This window comes from Portunus trituberculatus, chromosome 47 (assembly GCF_017591435.1).
Source record: "Portunus trituberculatus isolate SZX2019 chromosome 47, ASM1759143v1, whole genome shotgun sequence".
Lineage (NCBI taxonomy): Eukaryota > Metazoa > Arthropoda > Malacostraca > Decapoda > Portunidae > Portunus > Portunus trituberculatus.
Genome location: NC_059301.1, coordinates 27,558,250 through 27,582,642, shown reverse-complemented (window position 1 = coordinate 27,582,642; position 24,393 = coordinate 27,558,250). Strand labels below are relative to the sequence as shown.

At 37.9% G+C, this 24,393-nt stretch overlaps 2 protein-coding genes across 4 annotated transcripts in view; one reads left to right on the top strand and one right to left on the bottom strand.

Annotated features, from left to right (window-relative positions):
- LOC123520621 (ubiquitin carboxyl-terminal hydrolase MINDY-1-like) overlaps positions 1–3,443 on the bottom strand; it is a 58,437-nt gene extending 54,994 nt beyond the window's left edge. Inside the window, exon 1 of one of the 2 annotated variants that reach the window (XM_045283067.1) lies at positions 3,305–3,443. In XM_045283067.1, the coding sequence (XP_045139002.1) occupies positions 3,305–3,317 (13 nt within the window). In that variant the 5' untranslated portion in view covers positions 3,318–3,443. The remainder of the gene's footprint in view (positions 1–3,304) is intronic. The other variant, XM_045283069.1, reaches the window with a different exon arrangement.
- Positions 3,444–11,195: 7,752 nt separating this feature from the next.
- LOC123520793 (proteasome subunit alpha type-1-like) lies at positions 11,196–16,935 on the top strand. Of its 2 annotated transcripts, XM_045283389.1 has the most exons (8): positions 11,196–11,295; positions 12,018–12,077; positions 12,702–12,864; positions 14,022–14,209; positions 14,581–14,790; positions 15,145–15,348; positions 15,452–15,463; positions 16,610–16,935. In XM_045283389.1, exons 1-8 carry the CDS (start codon positions 11,293–11,295, stop codon positions 16,631–16,633), a joined length of 864 nt encoding a protein of 287 aa, XP_045139324.1. In that variant the 5' UTR covers positions 11,196–11,292; the 3' UTR covers positions 16,634–16,935. The 2 variants fall into 2 exon arrangements, with proteins under 2 accessions (XP_045139324.1, XP_045139325.1); XM_045283390.1 differs by lacking the exon at positions 15,452–15,463.
- The last annotated feature ends 7,458 nt before the right edge of the window (positions 16,936–24,393 follow it).

The following is a 24,393-nucleotide window of genomic DNA, read 5'->3' as shown; positions in this document are numbered from 1 at the left end:
GCTGGGAGGAATCAAAGTGAGCGTGAATGGATTGTGACAAGAGGAGGCAGGGTAGGAACTGAATGTGATGCAAGGAAATGGAAGAGTGAGATAGACAGAGAGGTGAAGTGGGTGGGACTGAATATATGGAAGAATGGGATGGAACGAAAGAGTACCCTGGAATGGTACAAGGAAAAGGAAGCCCCGATGTATGAAAGGTGGTATGATGGCAGCCTGGGTAGTGACCTTCTCTTCCGAGCTAGGGCACAGTGTATGGATGTGAATGCAAGGAACTACAGGTGGTCTGAGTCCCGCAGCAAGGTGTGCCAGATGTGTGACATGGGGGAGGACGAGACGGTGGAGCATGTCATACTGGAGTGTGAGAAGTACGAGAGAGACAGGCATGAGATGATGCAAGTGATCTTGAGTGAATTAGGGCATAATAGTAATGAAAGAGTGGAGAAGACAGGAAGGGAATGGATGGTGTTGCTGCTGGGACTGTGTAGAGAGATGAGTGAAAGGACGATGGAGGCTGTGAAGGAGTATCTGGAAAAAATGTGGCGTGTGACGTGTAGGGATCATTAACGAAGAGAAATTCTACTTTTTTTCTTTTTTTTTTTTTTTTTTTGTCTTTTTTGTCCTCTACAGGAGCAGCCGATCCATAGGCCTGGCTCTGGTGCTATCCCGAGCCACCTGTAGCATCAAGATCAAGATCACTCACTGCCCAGTCAAAACATAACAGCGTCACCAGCAGCTCATCTTCCCTAGTTCAACTTACCACCAAAACGCCCTGCAATGTGGCCTAACGTTCCTAAGAAGACCAGGAAGTGTCTTACTCTAGAAGTGAAGCTGGGTATTATTCGCAGACAAGAGAGAGGCCAGAAAACTAATAACATTGATTGCCACCATCTTGACTCCATCTTCCTTGCAAGCTAAAAGAACCACCTGAACTCGTGACTCTACAATGGATAAAATGGAAAGCCTTGTGGAAATGTGGTACATAAGTTTTCTATGTGGTACCATGATGCGCACTTTGTTTACATTCCACAGGTTGCCGGTTAGTGTCTTTTCCGTTTCACTCTCCCTCTTTCATAAAGTTAAGATCATCAACATTATAAAGTTACGTACATACATACATTAGTGTACATTATAATGACTTAAATTAAACTACCTAAATGTTTAACTTCATAATTTTTACTTTCATTAAACCTTTTACTGTACTATGATGCACTCTCGCTTTGCTTACTCTCAATGGAAGTTCAAATCAGGGGTTAACTTGTTATAATCGTTTCGCTTAACGAAGTGTTTTTTAGGAACGTAACCCCTTCGTTAAATGGGGTTGCCTGTATATATATATATATATATATATATATATATATATATATATATATATATATATATATATATATATATATATATATATATATATATATATATATATATATATATATATATATATATATATATATATATATATATATATATATATATATATATCTAGGGAGGCGGTGGCGTAGTGGATAAGGTGGTGAGCGTGGGATCGGGCAGACGTTCACGCGTAGGTTCGAATCCCACCACATACAGCCTTAAAACACTTTACCTACATATCACCATAATACCCAGGTTCAAGGTGGTTACACTCAAGATGAGTTTGGGTGGTGATATGGGCCCTAATATGGGTACCACTATAGATAAAATTGCCTGTGCTACTAATGGGCTGAAGCTGATCAGCACTTCCCATACACTCTTCAAGTGTGCCTACAGGCACTATATGCCTTACCATAAAAAAAAAAAATATATATATATATATATATATATATATATATATATATATATATATATATATATATATATATATATATATGTATATATTCACCAGATTATGTATGTACAATACAAATGCATATAGCTAATGTTCATATTCTAAATAAAATTATTATTAAGTATCATTTTCAACCTTTCCTTGATGCTTTTCTCTATGACTTTTTGACTTTTGATCATTTGTTTTTCGGTAAATGCCTAAAATAAGTACAAAACCATATGGCACATGAAACAATTTTTTCTGATAAGTTTTGATGCACTTTTGAATAATTTACTATCACTTCCTTTCACACATCTCTCAGTTGTCATTCTCTCACATAAAGAGGATACATATTATGAGTTTTGCAGCCCTATTTATCTATTTCTTTGGGCTAAAATAGTCTAGACCTAAAGCAGACTTAAAAGAGCTAAACACTGCCTCTTAACACTAAAAATAAATACGGAGCAGCTCTATTGCTGTTGGTTTTGTTATGATGGTAGCCATTTTTCTTCATCTTGATGCCACCAGGATTCTAACCTACCCCTAACCAAATTAACCCAAATCTAAAAGAAATGCTTGGGCTTAATGCCTATTGACTGTATATGGGATCATTAAACATGAAATGTTAGCTTGAGGCCAATCCTTAGCTGGGGTTGAAGAGAAAACACCATCAGTCTCACCAAGTAGGTGCCATGGATCAGGATCGAATTCATGCCATCATGAATGACCACAAGCTGACCCGTTCACCACAGCACTAACCATCCCTCAACAAATCTAACAAAATCTACTCTAATTAAATCTGTAAATCTGAGCCAAGGAATGCCAATGAATTTTTTCAAATTACTGAGTGTCATTATTGTTTTACGATACATGAGGAGCCCTAGCCAATAAGACATTACAAAAGTAGAAGTAAGTTTGTAGTGATCCTGGACAAATACATTCTTTTGAAGGTTTATCCTGTCATGGTCCCCTTCAGCACAATACAAACACTGAGAAACAGACCTCAAGAGAAGATGATTAGTAATACAGTCATCAGGGCAAACTGTAAGGCATATCCACAAGGTAACAGCAGTCACCAGGCATTCCTATTCTCACATTTTATTTACACATGACACCATTAAAACAGGAAAAAGACAATACAATACGGTAATATACCATCAATATCTAAACATTGGCAGCATACATTGTAAGACGATCAAACTTAAGCAAAATATTACTTTTTTTTTTTCAGAGTAGGTCATGGATTAATAAGTGAATGAGTGAGGCCTGTAATCATATACATGCACTTCTTTCATCAGCCTGCAGTGGATGTTATCCGGTATATCAAATGGCGTACGCACGATTCTAATGACAAGTAAAAAAGGAATCATCATCACCAATGGGAAAACTCACTGACTAATCACCTCTGGCCTTTGAAGAATAACCCTTATAAGAGAACAAAGCGCTGCAGCATACGGCTCAAACTCATCCTGACTCGTGACTTGCAGGGTTTCTGTGTACTACACTCAACTGTGATGCACTTACCAGGCGATTCCATGGCTAGTGCAGCATGTGTGAGGGGGCGCCCGCCTGTCCCTCCTAGATAGTAACTGGCGACGGACGCGCACCATCTGTAGTAAACAAACAGCTGCGCCACTCAATCCTAGCGGCACCATGAGTAACCACTTACCAGTCCCCCCTTGAGTCTGAGAGAAAGGTTTATCTCACGACTATTCTCAGGTCACAAAGATGATCAGCCGAGTTTTCAAGAGTGCTTCTCTGGTTGATAAAATAGCAATACTGCTAATGTAACCGAAATCATATAAACATATTTGAAATCCCGTCTCACTTCAACTAGAACCTTTAAAAGTAGCGGAAGATGCGGCGCAAAAATGTTTCAGAAAACGGGCCCCTCATTCAATGATAATGAGAATGATCTTACCTTGGTGAGGGTCTTCTTTCCCTCAACACTCATCAATCACTAATGCATCTTCAAACCATCCAAACCCTACTCAAAAACAATATAAAAACTAGTAAAAATGGTGGACGGAAAAAGGAAAAAAAAAAAGCAGGAAGAACATTTAGTAAAACTTAATATCTTAGTTCACTTTATTGCATCTCTGCCCATTCATCTTTCTTCCTTTCGTTATATATATTTTTATAGAAGTGATCGATATGGCAGCAGCTATATTAGCCTTCAATAACCCTTGGCTTTATTTCCCCCTGTACCCTATTATATTTTGTCCCATTGATTTTCTTTCTTTTTTTTTTCTATCCACTATAACGCATTTCCATAGATATAGTATGATAGCGGCTTAATAGCTCAATAACTCCACATTAATTGAAATCATACAGCAAACTACTATATATTGTGTTTTTTCTCTCGTTGATTTTTCTAAGTTTCAATGTCCATCTTGTTACTACACATTTCTCATTAATAAAAAGATTACGTATGAGTTATTCTCACTAATATAATGGTTTTTTTTATACTATATACTACATTATGTCCTGTCCTACCTGCTCTATACCCTCTAAACCAGTGGCTCCCAAACTGGGGGAAATTTCCCCCTGTGGGGAAATTTGAAGCTACCAGGGGGGAAATAATTACACTACCTACTGACTAAAAAAATCTCCTTTTATTTGTTACTAACCGCTCTCTATGGCTATGCTTAGTTGTTACTAAATGCTCTCTATCCACTTTACTCTGTAACTATAAGTTTATCAGTATATTTGTACATTTGAAAAATAAATTAGTAAATAGTCTCAGTGTGTGTTAACTGCTCTTTCTCTCATACACATGAAGGGGGAAATCTGGATGGTTGAACTGGGTGCAGGGGGAAATGACAAAAAAAAAAAAAAAAAAAAAAAATTGGGAACCACTGCTCTAGATATTACTGTTTTTTTATTATAATTATTTTCTGTTTATATGTATTATTATAACGTTGTTACCACTCTTGATTTCACTTTCTATATAAAGATACGCATTGATTACTGTAATATACTTCACATGATCGATATTTTTGTCGATGATACAATTAACTGCTGTCACGATCGACGAAGGAACGTGATCTTGGGTCTGAGTCTCAATCTTCTATAGCTTGCATTACCGCCATCACAAGATGAGTAGTAATTTTAGAGCTGCGCGTTGCGGCACTGAGTTAATTGCAACTATGGGATTTTGCGACTTTTTACTGCACCATGAATTTCGAAGTCGTAAAGTCGAAAGTCGCAAGCGTTTTTAAAAAGTCGCATTAAGTAAAGTCACACTATCAGTTTTTCGCGACTTTTGTAGCTACTTTGAACAAGAACAAAGACGACTTTTCTAAAGTTGCGGCTGGAGAAGGGCCCAGAAGAACATAGAGATGGGGAGGATATGACCAGTAAATATTAGTATAGGAGTTTCGGCTGTGTTTTAATTAAGAATAATAGTAATAATAATAATAATAAATACACGAATAAATAAACAAAACTTTTAATAAAAAATCAATATATGTTACGCTGCCTTATAAAAGCATGTTTCTGTTGTCGCACTATAAGTTTACTTTGTAATTTAGCGAAGTCGCACCAGGAAAAAGGCGCAGTTGCAAAGTTACAATATTGCACAAGTAGCACAGGGAGGCTGGGCAAAATTAGAGTCGCAGTCACACCTGAAAAATTTAAATCGCGCCCAGCTCTGAGCAATTTCGCTATTATTTACTCACAATGTAGGCTATGCATTTTGCATTTCTGATATTTGATAAACCCACCCAACGACCCCCTCACCTATATATATATATATATATATATATATATATATATATATATATATATATATATATATATATATATATATATATATATATATATATATATATATATATATATATATATATATATATATATATATATATATATATATATATATATATATATATATATATATATATATATATATATATATATATATATATATATATATATATATATATATATATATATATATATATATATATATATATATATATATATATATATATATATATATATATATATATATATATATATATATATATATATATATATATATATATATATATGGAAGAGGACCGGCCAAAGGGAAAAAAAAGAAAAGATAAAAAAAGGCCCACTTCAGTGCTGGCTCTCTAAAAAGTGTAAAAGCGTCAGCCAAAATTGAGGAGCAAATGCCTCGATACCTCCCTCTTAGAAGAAGACAAGTCGTAGGAATTCGGAAATACAGATGCAGGGAGGGAGTTCCAGAGTTTACCAGTGAAAGGGATGAATGACTGAGAGTACTGGTTAACTCTTGCGTCAGAAAGTTGGACAGAATAGGGGTGAGAGGAAGAAGAAATCCTTGTGCAGCGAGGCCGCAGGAGGAGTGGAGGCATGCAGTTAGCAAGATCAGTAGAACAGTTACCATGAAAATAGCGATAAAAGATAGAAAGAGATGCAACATTTCGGCGGTGAGAAAGAGGCTGAAGACAGTTAGTCAGAGGAGGGAGTTGATGAGACGAAGAGCTTTTGATTCCACCCTATCTAGTAAAACTGTGTGACTGGAACCCCCCAAACATGCGAAGAGTACTCCATACAGGGACGGATAAGGCCCTTATACAGAGTAAGCAGTTGGAGGGGCGAGAAAAACTGGCGGAGACGCCTCAGAACACCTAACTTCATAGAAGCTGTTTTAGCAAGAGATGAGATGTGAAGTTTCCAGTTAAGATTATGAGCAAAGGACAGACCGAGGATATTCATTGTGGAAGAGGGAGACAGTTGAGTGTCATTGAAGAAGAGGGGATAGTTGTCTGGAAGGTTGTGTCGAGTTGATAGATGGAGGAATTGAGATTTTGAGGCATTGAAAACTAATAGATTTTCTCTGCCCCAATCGGAAATCTTAGAAAGATCGAAAGTCAGGCGTTCTGTGGCGTCCCTGCGTGATCTGTTGACTTCCTGAAGGGTTGGTCGTCTTTGAAAGAACGTGGAAAGATGTAGGGTGGTATCATCAGCGTAGGAGTGGATAGGGCAAGAAGTTTGGTTAAGAAGGTCATTAATGAATAATAGAAAGAGAGTGGGTGACAGGACAGAACCCTGAGGAACACCACTATTAATAGATTTAGGAGAAGAACAGTAGCCGTCTACCACAGCAGCAATAGAGCGGTCGGAAAGGAAACTTGAGATAAAGTTGCAGAGAGAAGGATAGAAGCCGTAGGAGGGCAGTTTTGAAATCAAAGCTTTATGCCAGACTCTATCAAAAGCTTTTGATATGTCTAACGCTACAGCAAAAGTTTCACCGAAATCTCTAAAAGAGGATGACCAAGACTCAGTAAGGAAAGCCAGAAGATCACCAGTAGAGCGACCTTGACGGAAGCCATACTGGCGATCAGACAGAAGATTGTGAAGTGACAGATGTTTGAGAATCTTCCTATTCAGGATAGATTCAAAAACTTTAGACAAGCAAGAGATTAAAGCTATAGGACGGTAGTTTGAGGGGTTAGAACGGTCACCCTTTTAGGAACAGGCTGAATGTAGGCGAACTTCCAGCAGGAAGGAAAGGTAGAAGTAGATAAACAAAGTTGGAAGACTTTGGCCAGGCAAGGCTAGCACGGAAGCACAGTTTTGAGAACAATAGGAGGGACCCCATCAGGTCCATAAGCCTTCCGAGGGTTTAGGCCAGCGAGGGCATGGAAAACATCGTTACGAAGAATTTTGATTGTAGACATGAAATAGTCATGCAGAGGGAGGAGGAGAGGGAGGGACAAGCCCAGAATCGTCCAAGGTGGAGTTGTTAGCAAAAGTTTGAGAGAAGAGTTCAGCTTTAGAGACAGAAGAGATGGCAGTGGTGCCATCGGGATGAAATAAAGGAAGGAAAGATGAAGAAGTGAAGTTATTTGAAATGTTTTTGGCTAGATGCCAGAAGTCACGAGGGGAGTTCGAGTTTGAAAGATTTTGACATTTTCTACTTATGAAGGCGTGTTTGGCAAGTTGAAGAACAGACTTGGCATGATTCCGGACAGAGAGAGAGAGAGAGAGAGAGAGAGAGAGAGAGAGAGAGAGAGAGGGGTGGTTTCACTTTCAGGTTCCAGGTTTGAGAGGGGTAGGGGTTGGGTGAGGTTTTACCAATATATATATATATATATATATATATATATATATATATATATATATATATATATATATATATATATATATATATATATATATATATATTGGTAAAACCTCACCCAACCCCTACCCTCTCAAACCTGGAACCTGGAAGTGAAACTCTCTCTCTCTCTCTCTCTCTCTCTCTCTCTCTCTCTCACTGAAATGCAAATGATGCAATTACTTTCATATTTGATTTTATACACTCTTGTTCATATTGATAAATTAAAGTAAGTTTTAGTCAAACGTGTTTGTTCATTTATTTATTTATTTATTTATTTATTCATTCACTTATTATTATTTTTTTTTTTCACAGAACTCTCGAAACCTGGGTTTCCGCGAAATACAGTATGAGAACCACTAATCTCTATGAACATATGCATTGTAAATTATCTGATCCAGCCATATGTTCACCCTAAGAACAGCTTCCAACCTCTCACCCAAGTTTACGGAAGCTGAAAAAGACTGTGTGATCTCATTGTATTGTATGTATTATCTTCGTGGCATAGCAAGCCACAACTGTCAAGAGTCTTTTAATGTCACATATACGGTAGATAGCCTTCAACAATGGACATTAAGACGGAAAATAAGGAGCGGTACCCAGACGATTCTGTGTCTACAAAGAAACGCTCAAATATCGCTCCTTATTTTCCGTTTTTCAATGCGCGGCTGCTGGCATGATGAGTAATGTTTTGGGTGTAAAGAGGGAGTAGAGAGAGCAGAGGAGCAATATATCTTTCAGGAAAGATTATCTGAGTAATAATATATTGCGTCGGCTCCGCTTCTGTGACTCCATGCCAACTCCTCCCATTTTACCTTTATCGTTGGTACCGAAACAAAACACGCAATACATGCACCTCTTTAAGGCAAGAAAAAAAATATACCTATATACAGGTCAATGAAGCAGAGGGACTTTGTGCTTCACTTCCCGATACTTTAATTGTCCACCTCACCATTTTAAATCCTTTTATTTATGTTTTCAAAATTTGGTCACCCTGGCTCTATAGATGATATAGTATACAGTAAATTTATATAAAAGTATATGAAAGGATGCAAGTTTATTAAGATATGTGTGAATTTTAAGTATGTATTAGCTACTACATGTAATAGCAAGTAGATGATGAAGTGTGTCTAGATAGTGGTATATAGATGGGTTTGATTAAGTCATTTGAGGGGAAACAGTTCGTGTGCGACTAGAAGAGGATTTACTGAAAGATATTACAGTACGAAGTGAGATAGTGGAAAAGAAAATCATTAAGATCAACTAATGTATGGGACCGAATGAATGGAAGAATGAGACAATGAAAGGCCCTGGAATGGTAAAAAAAAAAAAAAAAAAAAATCAAGTGTATACAATGTGCTATATTACTTACTTATTAACTACTGTATGAAGGAAGCCTGGATAGTTCTTTTTTTATTTTTTTCCCTTTTGTGAGAGCAGTGTATGTTAAGTGTGGACAAGCCGAGGCATGCTGCCTATAATCTAAATTCTGACCTTTGTAGCTCGCGTGACGTTACCATGCTCGACTTGTACTTGGTCACGAGCCACAGACCTTTGTCTTTCTGTTGCTTTCGGGACTATGTATACAACTTCTCAGTAGTCACCGAATATGGGTGATCACCCAAAATGACACACCAACACTTCTCTTCCGAAAGAAACAAGTCGTCATGGGGAACATAAAGAGCCTCTCTGATTGATTAATTGATTATGATTGATGCATTTATTGTTGCAATAATAATTAAATACAATAAAGGAGAAGGTTATGGACCTAGCCACCCACCCCCTGGACAAAAACTTAGAGGTAGAGTATCAAAAATATGAAAATAGATTATACATTTACAAGATTATAAGTTTATGAATAAATATAGATATTGCACACCTTATTGTATAAACATCCTACAGTCTGGGGGCAAACGTAGGATATTCCTTGAGCATATCCCTGAAAGTGGCTGAGTCTAGGAGATCCATGGTCAATGAGGATATTTACGTCATGTTGACCTTGCGGACTAAATTTAGCAATAAGAGGACATTCAGTGGCAAATTGACGGTGCAGCACACACAACTAAGCATACACCAGGAGAAGCGCTGACTTAAGGCGGGTTCACACGTACCAATTTGCGACTGAAGTTTCACGTACGTAGAGCTTCCGACTCAAAATCGGTGCCTAGCGACTGGAGGAAACAGTCGCAAAACAAGTTTTGTTAGTCGATTTGCGACTTTATTTATATCGTGACATCAGGGGGTAAGCTTTGAAAATGTGGTCTCCAGATATAGAGATGTTAGAGTTGGTGAGGGAAAAAGAACACATCTGGGACCCTAGAAATGAATTGTAGTACACTAAAAAAAAAAAAAAAAGCTTGCGCAAATCGTCATTCGACGAAATAGCTGCCACTCTACAAAAACCATAACCCTCAATGCAGGGTGTTGTTGGATTGAAGACTTATTAGGATTTAATTTGATCGCAGTTGTACACAGCCTTCTTAAGATTAACAATTTTCTTATGAGAAATGTAGATTAATTTAGAGTGTGGTAGACACTCCTTTTTTTTCTTTTACTTATAGCCAAGCATTTTCTTTTCTGTTGACTCTTCCGGTATGCCAAAAGAAGAGCAACCACAGCTTCAGCATCGTCACTGGAGGAAGACATTTTGGTGGTTAGCTGTTTGTTTACACTCACTTCCCGCCAAGGCGCCAACTAGTCGATACTTTCCAGGCGCTACGTCTCATGGTACAATAACGATAAAGTTATTGTACCATGCTACGTCTGACACTTTCTGACTAGAAGGGATGAGTCTGAAACTCTACCTAAGTAAAATTTCAGTCACAAATTGGCACGTGTAAACCCGCCTTTAGCTTAATCTGAGCCGCGTCTCTCTTTCTTAATCTCAGCTAGCAGAATAGTATTGCTGCTGGGACTATATATGAGGAAGGATGAATGAGAGAAGAGTTCCTGATGAGAATACGAAGTGCCAGAGGTAGCAATTCGCACTGGAGTTGCGGTTCTAAAAGCCAATCTCGATTCATGAGAGGTATCAATATCAACATTGCCGGTTTGTCATTTTTTCCCATAAATTTCTTATTAATTTATTTATTGAATCTTTTTTTTCCTTAGAATCTTATATTCTTGATACTTTATTTCATATAGACATTTTGAGAATGCAAAACATGGAGATAAATATACTCGACTTCATATATGTACGAAAATCGCATAAATATCCTAAATAAAACAGTTTAACATGAACCTAAACATCTAAAAGAGAACATATCTATCTATGAGAAAGAATAAAACCAAAAGAGACTTTAGAGAAGGAAAAATATTATGAGGGGAAGTCGATGTTCGGTAAAAGTCAACATTACCGGCGGTGTTTTGGTCGTTCAGTCTCAAGTCCCTGGACACAATGGTTGGTGGTTGCCGCTGTTTAAGGGAATATTATGGGCCATTTTTTGTGTTCTGTAGTGTTTGTGACAATGGGAGTGTCTTCTAGATGTGTCAATACAAGTTATTTTATGTGAAAACTGCCGTGTTTTGTTAGTTAAGTGGTGAAGATTTTGTGGTCAGAGTGTGTGGCAAACCAAAGCAAGAGGTGAAGACTACCGTAGGGATCTTCATCTATAAATGAATGAATAAATATAGATACAATTAAATATAAGAAAAATGCTAGATAAATACCAGGATTTATATTGGAATATTAATATTTTCATTTGTGGGGTTAGCTTTGGAGTACTTGGGTATTCATAAAAGTTGTTTCCTTAATCCTGATAAAAGCTTATGTTATATTGCAAATTTACCAAAAGTCAAAAGTAAAATAGTTTTGACGAGGCTGTGTGGGCTTTTTTCTCTCTTTAATTTACAATTCAATATAATTTATTCCTTCTCTGGTGAGCTCCGGAACTCCTCTACCTTCTTCTGTATTTCCTCTATTTTATTACTTAAATTTTTCCAAGAGTCTTCTGACACTTCCCCAGTTAATGTTTTACCTTTTGGGACTTGCTTAATTTTTTTTATTCATAAAAATTCCACTATCTTAGGCCAGCGTCCCTCCTATATTTAAAAGTGAAAGATTCTGTAGTGTGAAGCTAAACAAAGAAGTGGTTGATGATGCTGATGTTTTTATCTTTTCAGTTCAGAAACCAGTATGACAATGATGTTACCGTGTGGTCCCCCCAGGGGCGCCTTCACCAGGTGAGTGGCAGCAACGGGTAGTGTCACATCTCAGATCAAATTTGATGATGTTGTAAGGTATAGCCTTTTCATTAGGATCCCTTTATCCTTTGAAGTCTTTTTTTCTTTTTTCTTTTTGTGTGCGCGCATGTGTGTGTGTGTGCGCGCGTCCTTTTTTTGGATTCCCTTTTATTTCTTAATCTCCTTTATGATTTTTATTTTCTCATCTACTAAGCTATAAAGGTTGAAGTAAGTATAAACTAAATGTGTACCATATCATGATTGCAAACATGATTCCACTCAAATTTTGCTGCAGGACACCGGTTGTGAAACCTTCAGAGAAGTAACGGAATACATTTTTGTGTATATATATATCTTATTAGAAAATGTTCCTTTAATCAAACATTTGCTGAAGTTGTAGATATGTTAGCCTTGTTCTCATAATCCTTTGACTATGGCTTTGATGGAATGCTTTGGGTCAGGTGTTGAAGACAATCTTACCCTACTTACAGTAAAATGATTGATTGAGTAGTTCAGACCCTTTAAGTATTTGTTGTAACTGACAAAAGTTCTCAGTTGTTTCAATATGTTATCCTGTATGAAAATTGCAGTTGATCAGATATAATGGTAATGACTTTTGTCCAGGTGGAGTATGCCATGGAGGCTGTGAAGCAGGGTTCAGCCACCGTGGGATTGAAGAGCTCCACCCACGCTGTGCTTGTTGCTCTCAAGAGAGCCTCATCAGAACTGGCAGCTCATCAGAAGAAAATCAAACCTGTTGATGAACACATTGCAGTATCCATTTCAGGTAAGTTAAACTTAGTACCATTACTTTAATAAAGAATTTAAGGTACCATATACCTAATTTTTTTGTTGTCCTTTTCTGCACCATATTGCCATGATGCTATGACTCAAAATTTATAAACAAATGCTGTATTGTTCAACACCTCAAAACTCAATTCCATCCATCTATCAACTTGAAACAACCTTCTAGACAATTATTCACTCTTCCTCAGTGACGCTCAACTGTCATTCCCTCCTGCACTAAACATCTTCAGTCTACAATTTTCTTATCAAAAATGGAAACTTCACTTCTCATGTCTAGCTAAAACAGCTTCTGAGTTATCTCTGCCTGTTTTTCTCATTCCATAAGCTGATAACTGTATACAGGACCCTTAACTGTCCATATATAGAGTATGCTTTACATGTATGTGGGGAGTGTTTCACTCATACTGTTTTTTTTGACAGACTGAAATTTTAAGTTTTTTGTCTTATTAGCTAACTTATTTTCTCTAACTGATTGTCTTTGAGCTCTTTTCTCATTGCTGCAATGTTGCATCTTTTACTATCTTCTGCTTTATTTTTATTATAGTTTTTTTTTTTTTTTTAACTTGTTAACTGTATACCTCCCCTCCTTTCACACCCTCACTATACAAGATTTTCTTCTTTCTTTCACTCTTATTCTGTCCAGCTCTGTAAATGCCTGGAATGATTGAGTATCCTAAATCATTCATCACTTTCTGTGGTAAACTATGGAACTCTCTGCCTGCTTTTGTATTTAATTTTTTCTTTGACTAGAAATAATTCAATAGGGAGGTTTCAAGACACACATCTTATAACTTTTGACTACCTCTTTTGACTTTGTTCAGGGACCAGCATTTCAGTGTATTTAAAAAATATATATATTATTGTTTATTCTAGACCTTGGCCAATTTCCATCATACAAAGAAAAAAAAAAAAAAAAAATACAGGCTTTCTTTGCAAACCCTGAATGGTTTCAGGAAGGAATCATATGCATGAGTTGATATTAAAGAATAAGTAGAGATGAAGATAGCCATGAGTATGATATACTATGTAGGTAGAGATGAAGATACTGCAGACTGATACCAGAAAAGTAAGATAAAACATGTAGAATAAATTTTGAAGAAAAGGACAGGACATTTATCACCATATATTATATTACAGGATTGACTGCAGATGCCCGTGTGCTAATAAGATTCATGCGCACTGAGTGTCGTCATGAACATTTTGCTCACGATCAATCACTTTCCCTTAACAAGTTAATGGAACGAGTTGGGATGAAGATGCAGGTTGCCACTCAACGTTATGACAAGAGGCCTTATGGTGTAGGTCTCTTGATAGCTGGATATGATGTAAGTTGAGTACTGTTTGTAATTTACTGAATTACTGTAGCATGATGCATAGTATGCTCAGGAGACTTGAAATGTGGTGGTGTAATGATTTCATTAATTGAATGGAGTTGTACTATAACCAAAAGATCCTGAATTAGGTGGGTACAAAATGGGATTTGTTTTCATTTCCTCACTTAGCATAGAGTAGGTACTGGATATAGATTGATAAATTTATCTTAAAACTGTATGTATGTGTGTGTTTGTATATACATACATGCAGACTTATATCACAATAGACTATAAATGATCTGTACATTATGAAAAAAGTAATAAACAGCTAGCAAGCAGTGCTGAAGAAATAAAATTATTAAGATAATATTAACAATTTTCAGGAAGATGGACCCCACATCTATCAGACATGCCCCTCAGCCAACTATTATGACTGCCGAGCCATGGCCATTGGTGCCCGGTCACAGAGTGCTCGCACCTATCTTGAGCGCCACCTTGAGGACTTCCCAAATGCAACACGAGAGGAGCTCATAAGACATGCCCTGCGTGCCCTAAGGGACACGCTGCCCAATGACATGGAGCTGACCAATAAGGTATCATGTTCAGCAGTTCTGGGCTCATGCATATTCATCATTAATGTCATAATAATTTCCTTCCACTGAACAGCTAGCAAAGCTTTTTGTTATTTTAATATTATATGCTTAAGCTTCCATTTTCTGTATATATAGTTAATTCACCATATATAATTGAACACAGCTGTTTTCCTGAGCAAGAAACTGGGCTCAAGGAAACATGTGATAAACACCTTACAAAATACACTCCATAGCACAAGTAATCTACTTAGGATCTGTTGTTTTTTCCATTATTGTAATAATGCTAATTGTTTTTACAAATTGGATTTTACTTTATGATTGTTTTGAGCCACTAGTTTATATTTCCATGACCAGAACTGCAGCATAGCTGTAGTGGGGGTAGGAGAGAAGCTGAGCATCTATGATGATGAAGATGTAAGCCCCTACCTGGAAGGCCTAGATCAGGAAGAAAGACGTGGTGGAACTTCAGCGGCCCGAGAAGCCCCAGCCTCCACAGCTCCTTCAGCAGGGGAAGAAGGCTCTGCTGCCCCCTCACCACCACCAGCAGCTGGAGACCAGGTCAGTATTTGTGATTTTGATTCTTTCTCTGGAAATTGTAAAAATGATTTATGGTAGTTAAGACTGCATCTTTTTTTATTAATAAAATGTTGTTGGTCCACAGCCAGCACAACAGGTAATGTAACAACAGCATTCATAATTTCAAATTTGCATTAACAATGGAAAGTTGCTTTAACTAATCTCAGATAAGAGATACAATATTATCATTATTCTGAGAAGCTCTTTATATACTTGCTTCTAAGTGTTAGTTTTGCTCACCCAGTGGCAGCTTTCTGCACAGTCCTCTATTACAAAGGACTGAACTACTATATTCCAGTTGTAGGATTTAATTCTAAAAAGCTCCCTCAGTATGTTCATATCTTTAACATATCTTGCTTTCCACTGTACCTTTGACATATCCACAACATCTTGGTACACTTCTTCCTTTTCCTAAACTACATAGTATATTAATCTTCTGAAATTTTCCTTAATTCATCATAGATGATATTATGTTTATTGTTGTTTTGATCTGCACACACATTCCTCCTTCCTTAACTGGGTTTTGCAAACATAGTACGCTGCACTTTTCACACTGGCCATTTATATACAATGTTTTTTAGTCCCTTGGCTTTTATTCTGTCTTTATCATTTGAACAATTTTCTTTTTATCCTTGGTTGGTTTCCCCTCTTGCTTGAAAAAAAAAATTGCATGCAACATGGCACAACTGATGCAATATTAAGATGTTATAATACTTCCTAGAAAGGTGCTCTAGTCAGAACAAGGAATAATAGAAATAATAGATGAGATAGTGAAGTTTAGTGATTGAGAAACCTAATGTAAGATTGAAATGGAAAGTCAGTAGATTTGCACAAAGTAAAGGTTAGTGCACACATTAAATCAGTACAGCACTTCCCATGGAAATTTTACTTTTACATCTCAAGGCAAATCTCAAGAACCATAATTAACCATAAGGGACTTGGAATTGACCAGTAGGGGAGATATATTTACAGACAATTTATTACTCAGTTGCACTCGTGTGGCAGCATATTCATTGCCTAGTCAGTCTTTAGCCCTAGTTTACTCATAGCTGATTTGACAATTTTTCTCCCTACCTTATCAATGACTTTTCCCTTATAAAAAAAAAAAATAATAGTATGACATTGTTATTATTTATTTTCAGATACAATTTTTTTAGATTCCTTAAATATCAAAAAAATTTCTCATCTGTATAAAAATTAAAGTGTGATTTTTAATATAAAATGCATCGTTTTCTCTTTGCAGGGCGATTCGATGGACACTGATTAAGAAAGGAACTAGAGTATGCATTATCATTTGGAGTTCTGTCTCCCTTCTAGGTTTGGTGAATAGATTTGGAAATTCCATCATTATTTTTTATGATTTTTTATTGTTGTTTTCATTAAATTTATTGTATTATGATTATCATTGTTTTTATGAATAAGCTATTTTCCAAAACAAAATAAACTGGAATGTTCTTCATTATAAAGGGAATTTAATGTAAAAGCAGGTTGATATTGATGAAACAACCATTTCATGTGAGCAAAGTAATGTATGCTTGTACTGTTTGGCTAAACAAAGTTACATACAGACCTGTCTTTTTATTATCTTCCTTAGTTATCAGTCTTAACAAGAGAATGTATTGATTTTAATAGTAAATACAGTTCTTACAATAGATTGAAATGTAATTGTGGCAAAATATGGTTAGGATGAGGACTCATCATCGTCATCATCATTTTCATTTAATGTCCACATTTTCCCATTTAGGATGGGGTTGGACAGGCAATGACTTTAAACAACTGGTGATCCTGTGCCATTCATTCTTCTATTCCCAACGGATTCACATCCTCCAAGTTTTCTTTGGCTTTCCCACTGGCCCTCACCTCTTCCACCTTGCTCAACACCCTTCTCTCTACCCTTCACACATGTCAGAACCATCTCAATCTTCTCTTCCTCAGTTCAGTAGAGATGTCTTTAACTCCACACATCTCCTCTACCTCACTGCTGGACCTCTCATCTTGCCACCTCATTCCTGCCATGTATCTCAGCTTCCTGTTGTCACAGCCACATAGTCAGTCTTTGTCAACACCCATGTTTCTGCTCCTTACAGAAGAGCAGATCTGACAGGCTTTGCATACCATTCCCCTGATCCTCAGTTTTATGTTGCAATTTACCAATAAACTGGCAATTTCTTCCCATCTTCCCCATGCAGCTGCTACTCTTGCCCTTACTGCTCTCTGCACCTGCTTCAGTCTAACATATCTCCCAAGTAGCAGAATTGTTGCACCTCCTCCAATATGTCCTCATTCACCTACAACCTGACATTCTCATCATCAGCTCTGCCACCGCCACTTTCCTCCTCCTCTACACATCTTGGACATACAAAATTCTGCACCCCTCTGAGATTCCTGAACTGAACATCATTGATGACACCATTTGTTACACATAGTACACAACACTGAGTTTGCTTCCACTCCTCTTCCACAACATCCACATGGCTATCTTCCTAACTGAATTCTTTCTCTAGTTTCATTTCTGGTCACCATTAGTTTTGTCTTCTCCATGTTTACTTTCAGTCCTTTCTGCTCCATCTCCTGCCAACTGTTAAACATGTGTCATTTCTTCCCTTGATTCGGCTGTCAGTACCAAATCATTGGCATAGCATAGCTCCCACAGGTCATATCTCCTCTTTCCAGTTTAGTAGCCTCCTCCATTACTATGATAAAGAGTAGTGGACTAAGAGCAGATCCCTAGTGTGCTCCCACTCTTATGTCAAAATCCCTCGATGTTTCTGCCATTGTTTTCACACGTCTTGATTCCATGTAGAGACATGACTGCAGTGACAAGCCTTTCTGGCACTTTTTATTTCCTTAGTGCCCATTCAGTCATTTTCCTTGGCACTCTGTCAAATGTCTCTAGATCAGTGGTTCTCAAACGTTTTCATGAGCGACCCTATTTGGAACATTTCATTCCTTCGCGACCCAGAGTAAGGTAAAGAGAAAGAAAATGTACAATGAGTTATAGTTATATACACGAGCCTGCATGGGCCCACTGCCAGTCCAACATACGCGTTTGATACAGGAGTCATTCCTGTCAGAGACACCATTACGTGGTGCCCAGGAGGAGGGAGGTGGGGGGAAGATGAACATACATAACAAAAGTAATTTGTGGTTAAAGAATAATAATTCAATTTAGTAACTGAAATACACTGAGACACTGAAAGCATGTTAATGTTCCTGTGTCCCTGCGACCCATCAAAATTGATCTCACGACCCAACTTTGGGTCGCGACCCATAGTTTGAGAACCACTGCTCTAGATCAACAGAGACATGAAATAGTTTCTTCCTTTCACTGAACATCAGTATTTGCCTCATTATAAAAAATGCATCTTTTGTTGATATTCCTGGACAAAAACCAATCTGTTGACCATCCACTTTTATCAGTTTCCTCGGCCTTTTCAAAAAGTTTTGTTTCATGTTTCAATGTAGAATTCCTCTATATTTTCTGCACTCCAGGGCATCTTCTTTTCCTTTATATATTGACACTGTCATACTATTTTTCCATTCTTCATGAATTTGTCCTTCATTAACTATGCTTCTAAATATCATTGTTAATTCTCTTGTAACACCTACCTTCTTCATTAAGTCACTGGTCATTCCTGTTGGACCCAGCACTTTTCCTTTTTTTCATTCCTTTCAATGATCTGTTCACCTCTTCCACTGAGATTTCTTCTATCAGACTTTCCACAATATCCATCTCTTTCAGGGCATGTTCATTTTTCTTGTTTAACAGGTTTTCAAAGAAACACTTCCACCTCTCCAGTATATCTTCCTCCTTTATCTTGATAATTCCTCTTTCATAACATATTTTGCTTCAGTTACATCTTTCTTCATTTGTTTTTACAATTTGAACATATCTTTTTGCTTCTCACTGCTATTCCATTCTACATCCCAATTTTTCCACATCTCTTTGCTTTGGCTATCTCCTTTTTAGTCTGTCTTGCTTTCTATTTATATTCTTTCTCATTTTCATCATTCTGTGTTCTTTGCCACCTTTTGTATACCCTTTTCTTTTCCTGCACTGCCCTCTCTACTGCTTCTTTCCATCACCATGTTTCTCTTTGCCTTCTTTGGTGTCCTGTGGTTTCACCACAGAATTCCTATGCAGCCTCCAGTTTCTTCCATCTTCCTCTGTTTACAACTCTTTTTTGTTGCACCTTCATTTCAAATTGTCTTTGTTTCCTCACCCTTCAGTTTCCATTTTTTTATTTTCCTTTTGCTTCTGCTTCTTTTTCATAAAGTTGGTCACATTTAGATCTGCTCCCAATAGGAGGTGCTGTGTTTGACATGTGTTTCCTGGAATGACCCTACGGTCTTTTATCCGTAACTCCCTTTCCTCCTTCAGTAGTATGAAATCAAATTTGTTTAAGCTATTTCAGAAAGTCTTGGAGACAGGAGAAATATTGGAGGAGTGGAAAAGAAGCAGGATAACGCTAGTTCATAAAGGAGAGGGAAAGCCGATGGAAGAGATAGGAAACTATAGGGCCATTGCTGTAATTAATGTTATGGCCAAGGTTTTTTGACATATAATTAATCAACAACAAAATTATGTCTTGGATAGAGGAGAGAAAAACCCTAAGAAAAGAGCAGAGTGGTTTTAGGAGGGGATAAGGATGGTTAGAAAATGTCTTGGTTATGAGGGAGATATAAACAGAATCAGAAAGTTAGATAAAGAACTATACCACATGTTGCTAGATTTATAGGTGTACGATACCATAGATAAGCAGAAACTACTGGAATTGCTGATGAAAATTGGAGTTCATGAGAAAGTAGTTAGGCTAATCAGGGGCCTGTATGAAGACAACCAGGTAAAATTTACTCTAGGGAACATAAGCGCAGGTTAGCTGAAGAATAATATAGGGATCAGGCAAGGGTGTGTGATATCCCCTACACTATTTAATCTGTACTGTACATAGAGGAACTTCTAATGAAAATTAGGAAAACACGAAAAGGAGTAAAGGTGGGGCATAGAACTATAAGATGCTTAGCATATGTGAACGATGTAGTGCTGATGATGGAGAATAAGAAAGCTATGGAAGAGCTTCTGAGGATAGCAGAGGGATATCAAAAGGAGTGAAACATGCAGTAGCAATAAAAAGTATAAAGTGATGGAGTTTCACAACAGAGTAGAGTGCCAATGGATCCTAGGTAATAACACACTAGGGGTGTTATTAGTTACTTAGGACTAGAAGTAAGTAAGGAAGGAATAGGAGAGAGACAAAAAAAAGTAATCAGTGAAGGTAAGGTTAGGAAAATGACAGGAATGATAATTGATAGAGGTAATAGGATAGTTAATAAATATGAAGTAGGCAGGAGCCTGTAGAAAGATATGGCATTGTCTTACTGTCTGTACACTCAGAAATGACATATTACAGGGAAAATGACTTAAATATATAAGAAAGAATGTAGAATATAGTTGGTAGATGGAGGCTGGGAGTGCCATGGTATACAGCAGTGGAAGCAGTCAGAGGAGACATGGGCTGGAGCACATTCAGAGAGAGGGTCGTTAAGAGGAAGTTAAATATCAAGAAGATAGAAGAGACAAGTGACAACAAATGGGCAAAAACAGGTGTGGAAAGAAGGCAATAACACTGCGCTAAGGAGAGAGATCAAGAGGTGGAAGAGAAGAGAGAATTTAGAAGAGGACTGGGACATAATAGGCCCGAAGGTGAAGAAAAGAATAGAAGACAGTGTAGTGGCTAGAAGGCGGATGGAAATGGAGGTGAAGTTAACACTAAAAATGGTACAAAAGGAAGGAGAAATTAGAGGCCTTACAGTAGCATTTGGGAGACTGGGGAAGCAGATTACTGGCAAAGGCAAGGACCAAAACACTAAGGAGATGCTAGACCGGCAGGACAGCGTTCTGGTACAGGGGAGAGGGAGACGGTGGAATACTATACAGAGTAGAGTGTAGGAGGTTTGAGAGGCAGAAAAGTAGGTTGATAGAAGCAGTCGTAGAGGTCATAGGAAGGCAAGAGTGGGAGACTAGGATAAGGGAGGAGGATGCCAGGGATCCTAAATGAGCTGGGCCTGTGGGGGAATACGGAGGAGAAAGAATGCCTGTCTGAGACAAACAAAGCCTCCTCTTGGAAAGTTGGAAACATGGACAGTACGTAGGATGGCGCAACAGACAGGTTGTTAAAGTATTGGAAGTAGTATTATGTGCTTCGCTTGTGTGTTTGTTCTCCCTCACAGATAGTGGGGAGACCAAAACGGACATGCGGTGGAGCCAGCCCTGGCATGGCCTCAGCGTTTAAAAGCAAAATAAGTCCATTGAAGGCAGGGCTTCCACGAGTTGATGAAATCTTACCCTAGATTTTTGTCAATTTTACCCTAGATTGTCGAAGTTGCCTATTAATTGTTGATTAATGCACTCTTATCATACATGAGTTTAAATATTGCCCCCCCCAACCCCCAAACACACACACAAGACTACACACTACAGCCACTACTGTGGCTGCTCTGTGTGGACTCGTCCTCGCAAGTGACTGACTCTGTGTGTGAACTGTGATCTAACCGTCCGAAGGTCCAAAACGTGTACGCGTAGTAGACGGTTAGCTTAATTAAGGCGGGTTCATTCGTGCCAATTTGCGACAATTTTTTTTTACGTACTGTAGAGTTTCCAATTCGCAATCGACGCCTAGCGACTGCAGAAAGCAGTCGCAAATCAAGATCAAGGTCTTGCTAGTCGATTTGCGACTTTATTTACGTAGTGACGTCACGGAGTAAGTTTTAAAAATGTGGTCTCCACAGGTATAGAGAAGATGTTAGAGTTGGTGAGGGAAAAAGAACACATCGGGGACTCCAGAAATTAATTATACAATAAAAAAAGCTTGTGGAAATCGTCGTTTAACGAAATAGCTGCCATTCTACAAGAAGTGTTGTTGGAGGTGAGGATTGAAGACTTGTCAAGATTTAATTTGATCGCAATTGTGCATAATCTTCTAAAGATTGACAATTTTTTTATGACAAATGTAGGCTAATTTAGTGTGGTAGACACTCCTTTCTTCCCTTCTACCTAGCCAGGGATGTATCCACAAACATTTTCTTTTCTGTTGACTTCCGTTACTGCAAAAGAAAAGCAACCACAGCTTCAGCATCGTCACTGGAGGCAGACATCTGGGCGGGTAGTTGTTTGTAGACATTCACTTCCCGCCAAGGTGCCAACTATAGTCGATACTTTCCAGGCGCTACGTCTGACACTTTCCGACTAGAAAGGATGAGTCGGAAACTCTATGTACGTAAAAGGTGAGGATTGAAGATTTGTCATGATTTAATTTGATCGCAATTGTGCATAGTCTTCTTAAGATTAACAATTTTCTCATGACAAATGTAGGTTAATTTAGAGTGTGGTAGACACTCCTTTCTTTTCTCCTACTTACCCAGGGACGTATCCAAAAGTATTTTCTTTTCTGTTGACTCTTCCGGTACGCCAAAAGAAGAGCAAACACAGTTTCAGCATCGTCACTGGAGGAAGACATCTTGGCGGGTAGCTGTTTGTTTACACTCACTTCCCGCCAAGGCGCCAACTAGTCGATACTTTCCAGGCGCCACGTGTGACACTTTACGACTAGAAGGGATGAATCGGAAACTCTACCGACCTAAAATTTTTGTCGCAAATTGGAAAGTGCGAACCCGCCTTTACTCTTTTATAATTCCATTACGTGGCATTTTTTGGCATCGAATTCTGATTTTCACTCCTTACTCCATTCATACATTTTGTCTGTATCTTCCTGCAGCAGCAAACAATCTTCTCGGGTCTTGATTAGTCTAAGCAATTTTGCATCATCAGCAAACAAATTAATAAAACTGGTCACTCCATTCTGTATGTCGTTTGCATATACCTAGAACATAATGAGGACTACCACTGACCCTTGTGGCACTCCACTTGTTATTTACTCCAGGATGAGTATGTATTTCTGATCACAATTCTCATCTCTCTATCTGACGGGCTCTAAAAAGCCCGTGCGTCCCGTCAGGGGGCGCGATAGACAACATCTCTCTATCCTTCAAGCAATCCCTTATTCAATTCAACATTAGTGTGTGTGTGTGTGTGTGTGTGTGTGTGTGTGTGTGTGTGTGTGACGCGCCAGGAAAAGGTAGTAGACACCTACTGAAATGATAATTAGACCATATTAATTATCAGTAACTCAGCTGTGACATCATTCAATACCTCACAACACAAAGGGACAATCACATCGTGTCTTCTAAAGATAACTCTCTTCTTTCACACAAACCTATATAATCCTTAACGTATACACACACGTACTACACCCTTCACTGAAAGACTTAAATAAAATATAACAACATCTTCACCTCGTATGGAAAGGTGCCAACATATGTCCCAAAGCTGGACTGCTCTCTTTGTTATCGATCCGTAAGTGACTTGACTTGTTCCTCAGCCTTTTCTTCATTAACTTATGAAGTATTCGTAGCCTTAAAGCTAATTTCTAATCTGTAGAACACCAGGTAGCTTTGTGAGCCATCTTCCTATTATATATAGCACGAAAAAAGGATGTGTTAAACTAAGGTTTAGGTTAAGAGAGAGAAGGAAAAGTGTACTTATCCATGCCAGACAATATCACCTCTCTTATGATCTCACTCTCAACATAAAGAGACGAGTCTATGACTCGTAAGCAGTAGTAATTCCAAGGAATCAAAGTAACTTCTCCTCTAGTGCCCCAATTAGCAGAGGAAAAGAGCCAAAAGCACCTCCAATTTCGATCCTAAGGAGGGTTTGGATAGGTAGAATTAATAGATACGGATATGAGGTTGTAATTGGAGGAGTCCAACGGAAAGGATAAGCTGACAACATAAAAAAAAAAAAGATTAGAAATTAGGAAAAATTCAAGAATTCTGAATGTACGAGTATCTCCAAGAAGTCAAATATACGAGTAAGATGTTGCACCATTTGCTTTATGTTGTGGAGGGCAACAAACTTAAGACTGATTCACCAGGATGGTTAGTGACAGAAGAAAAAGCCAAAGAAGA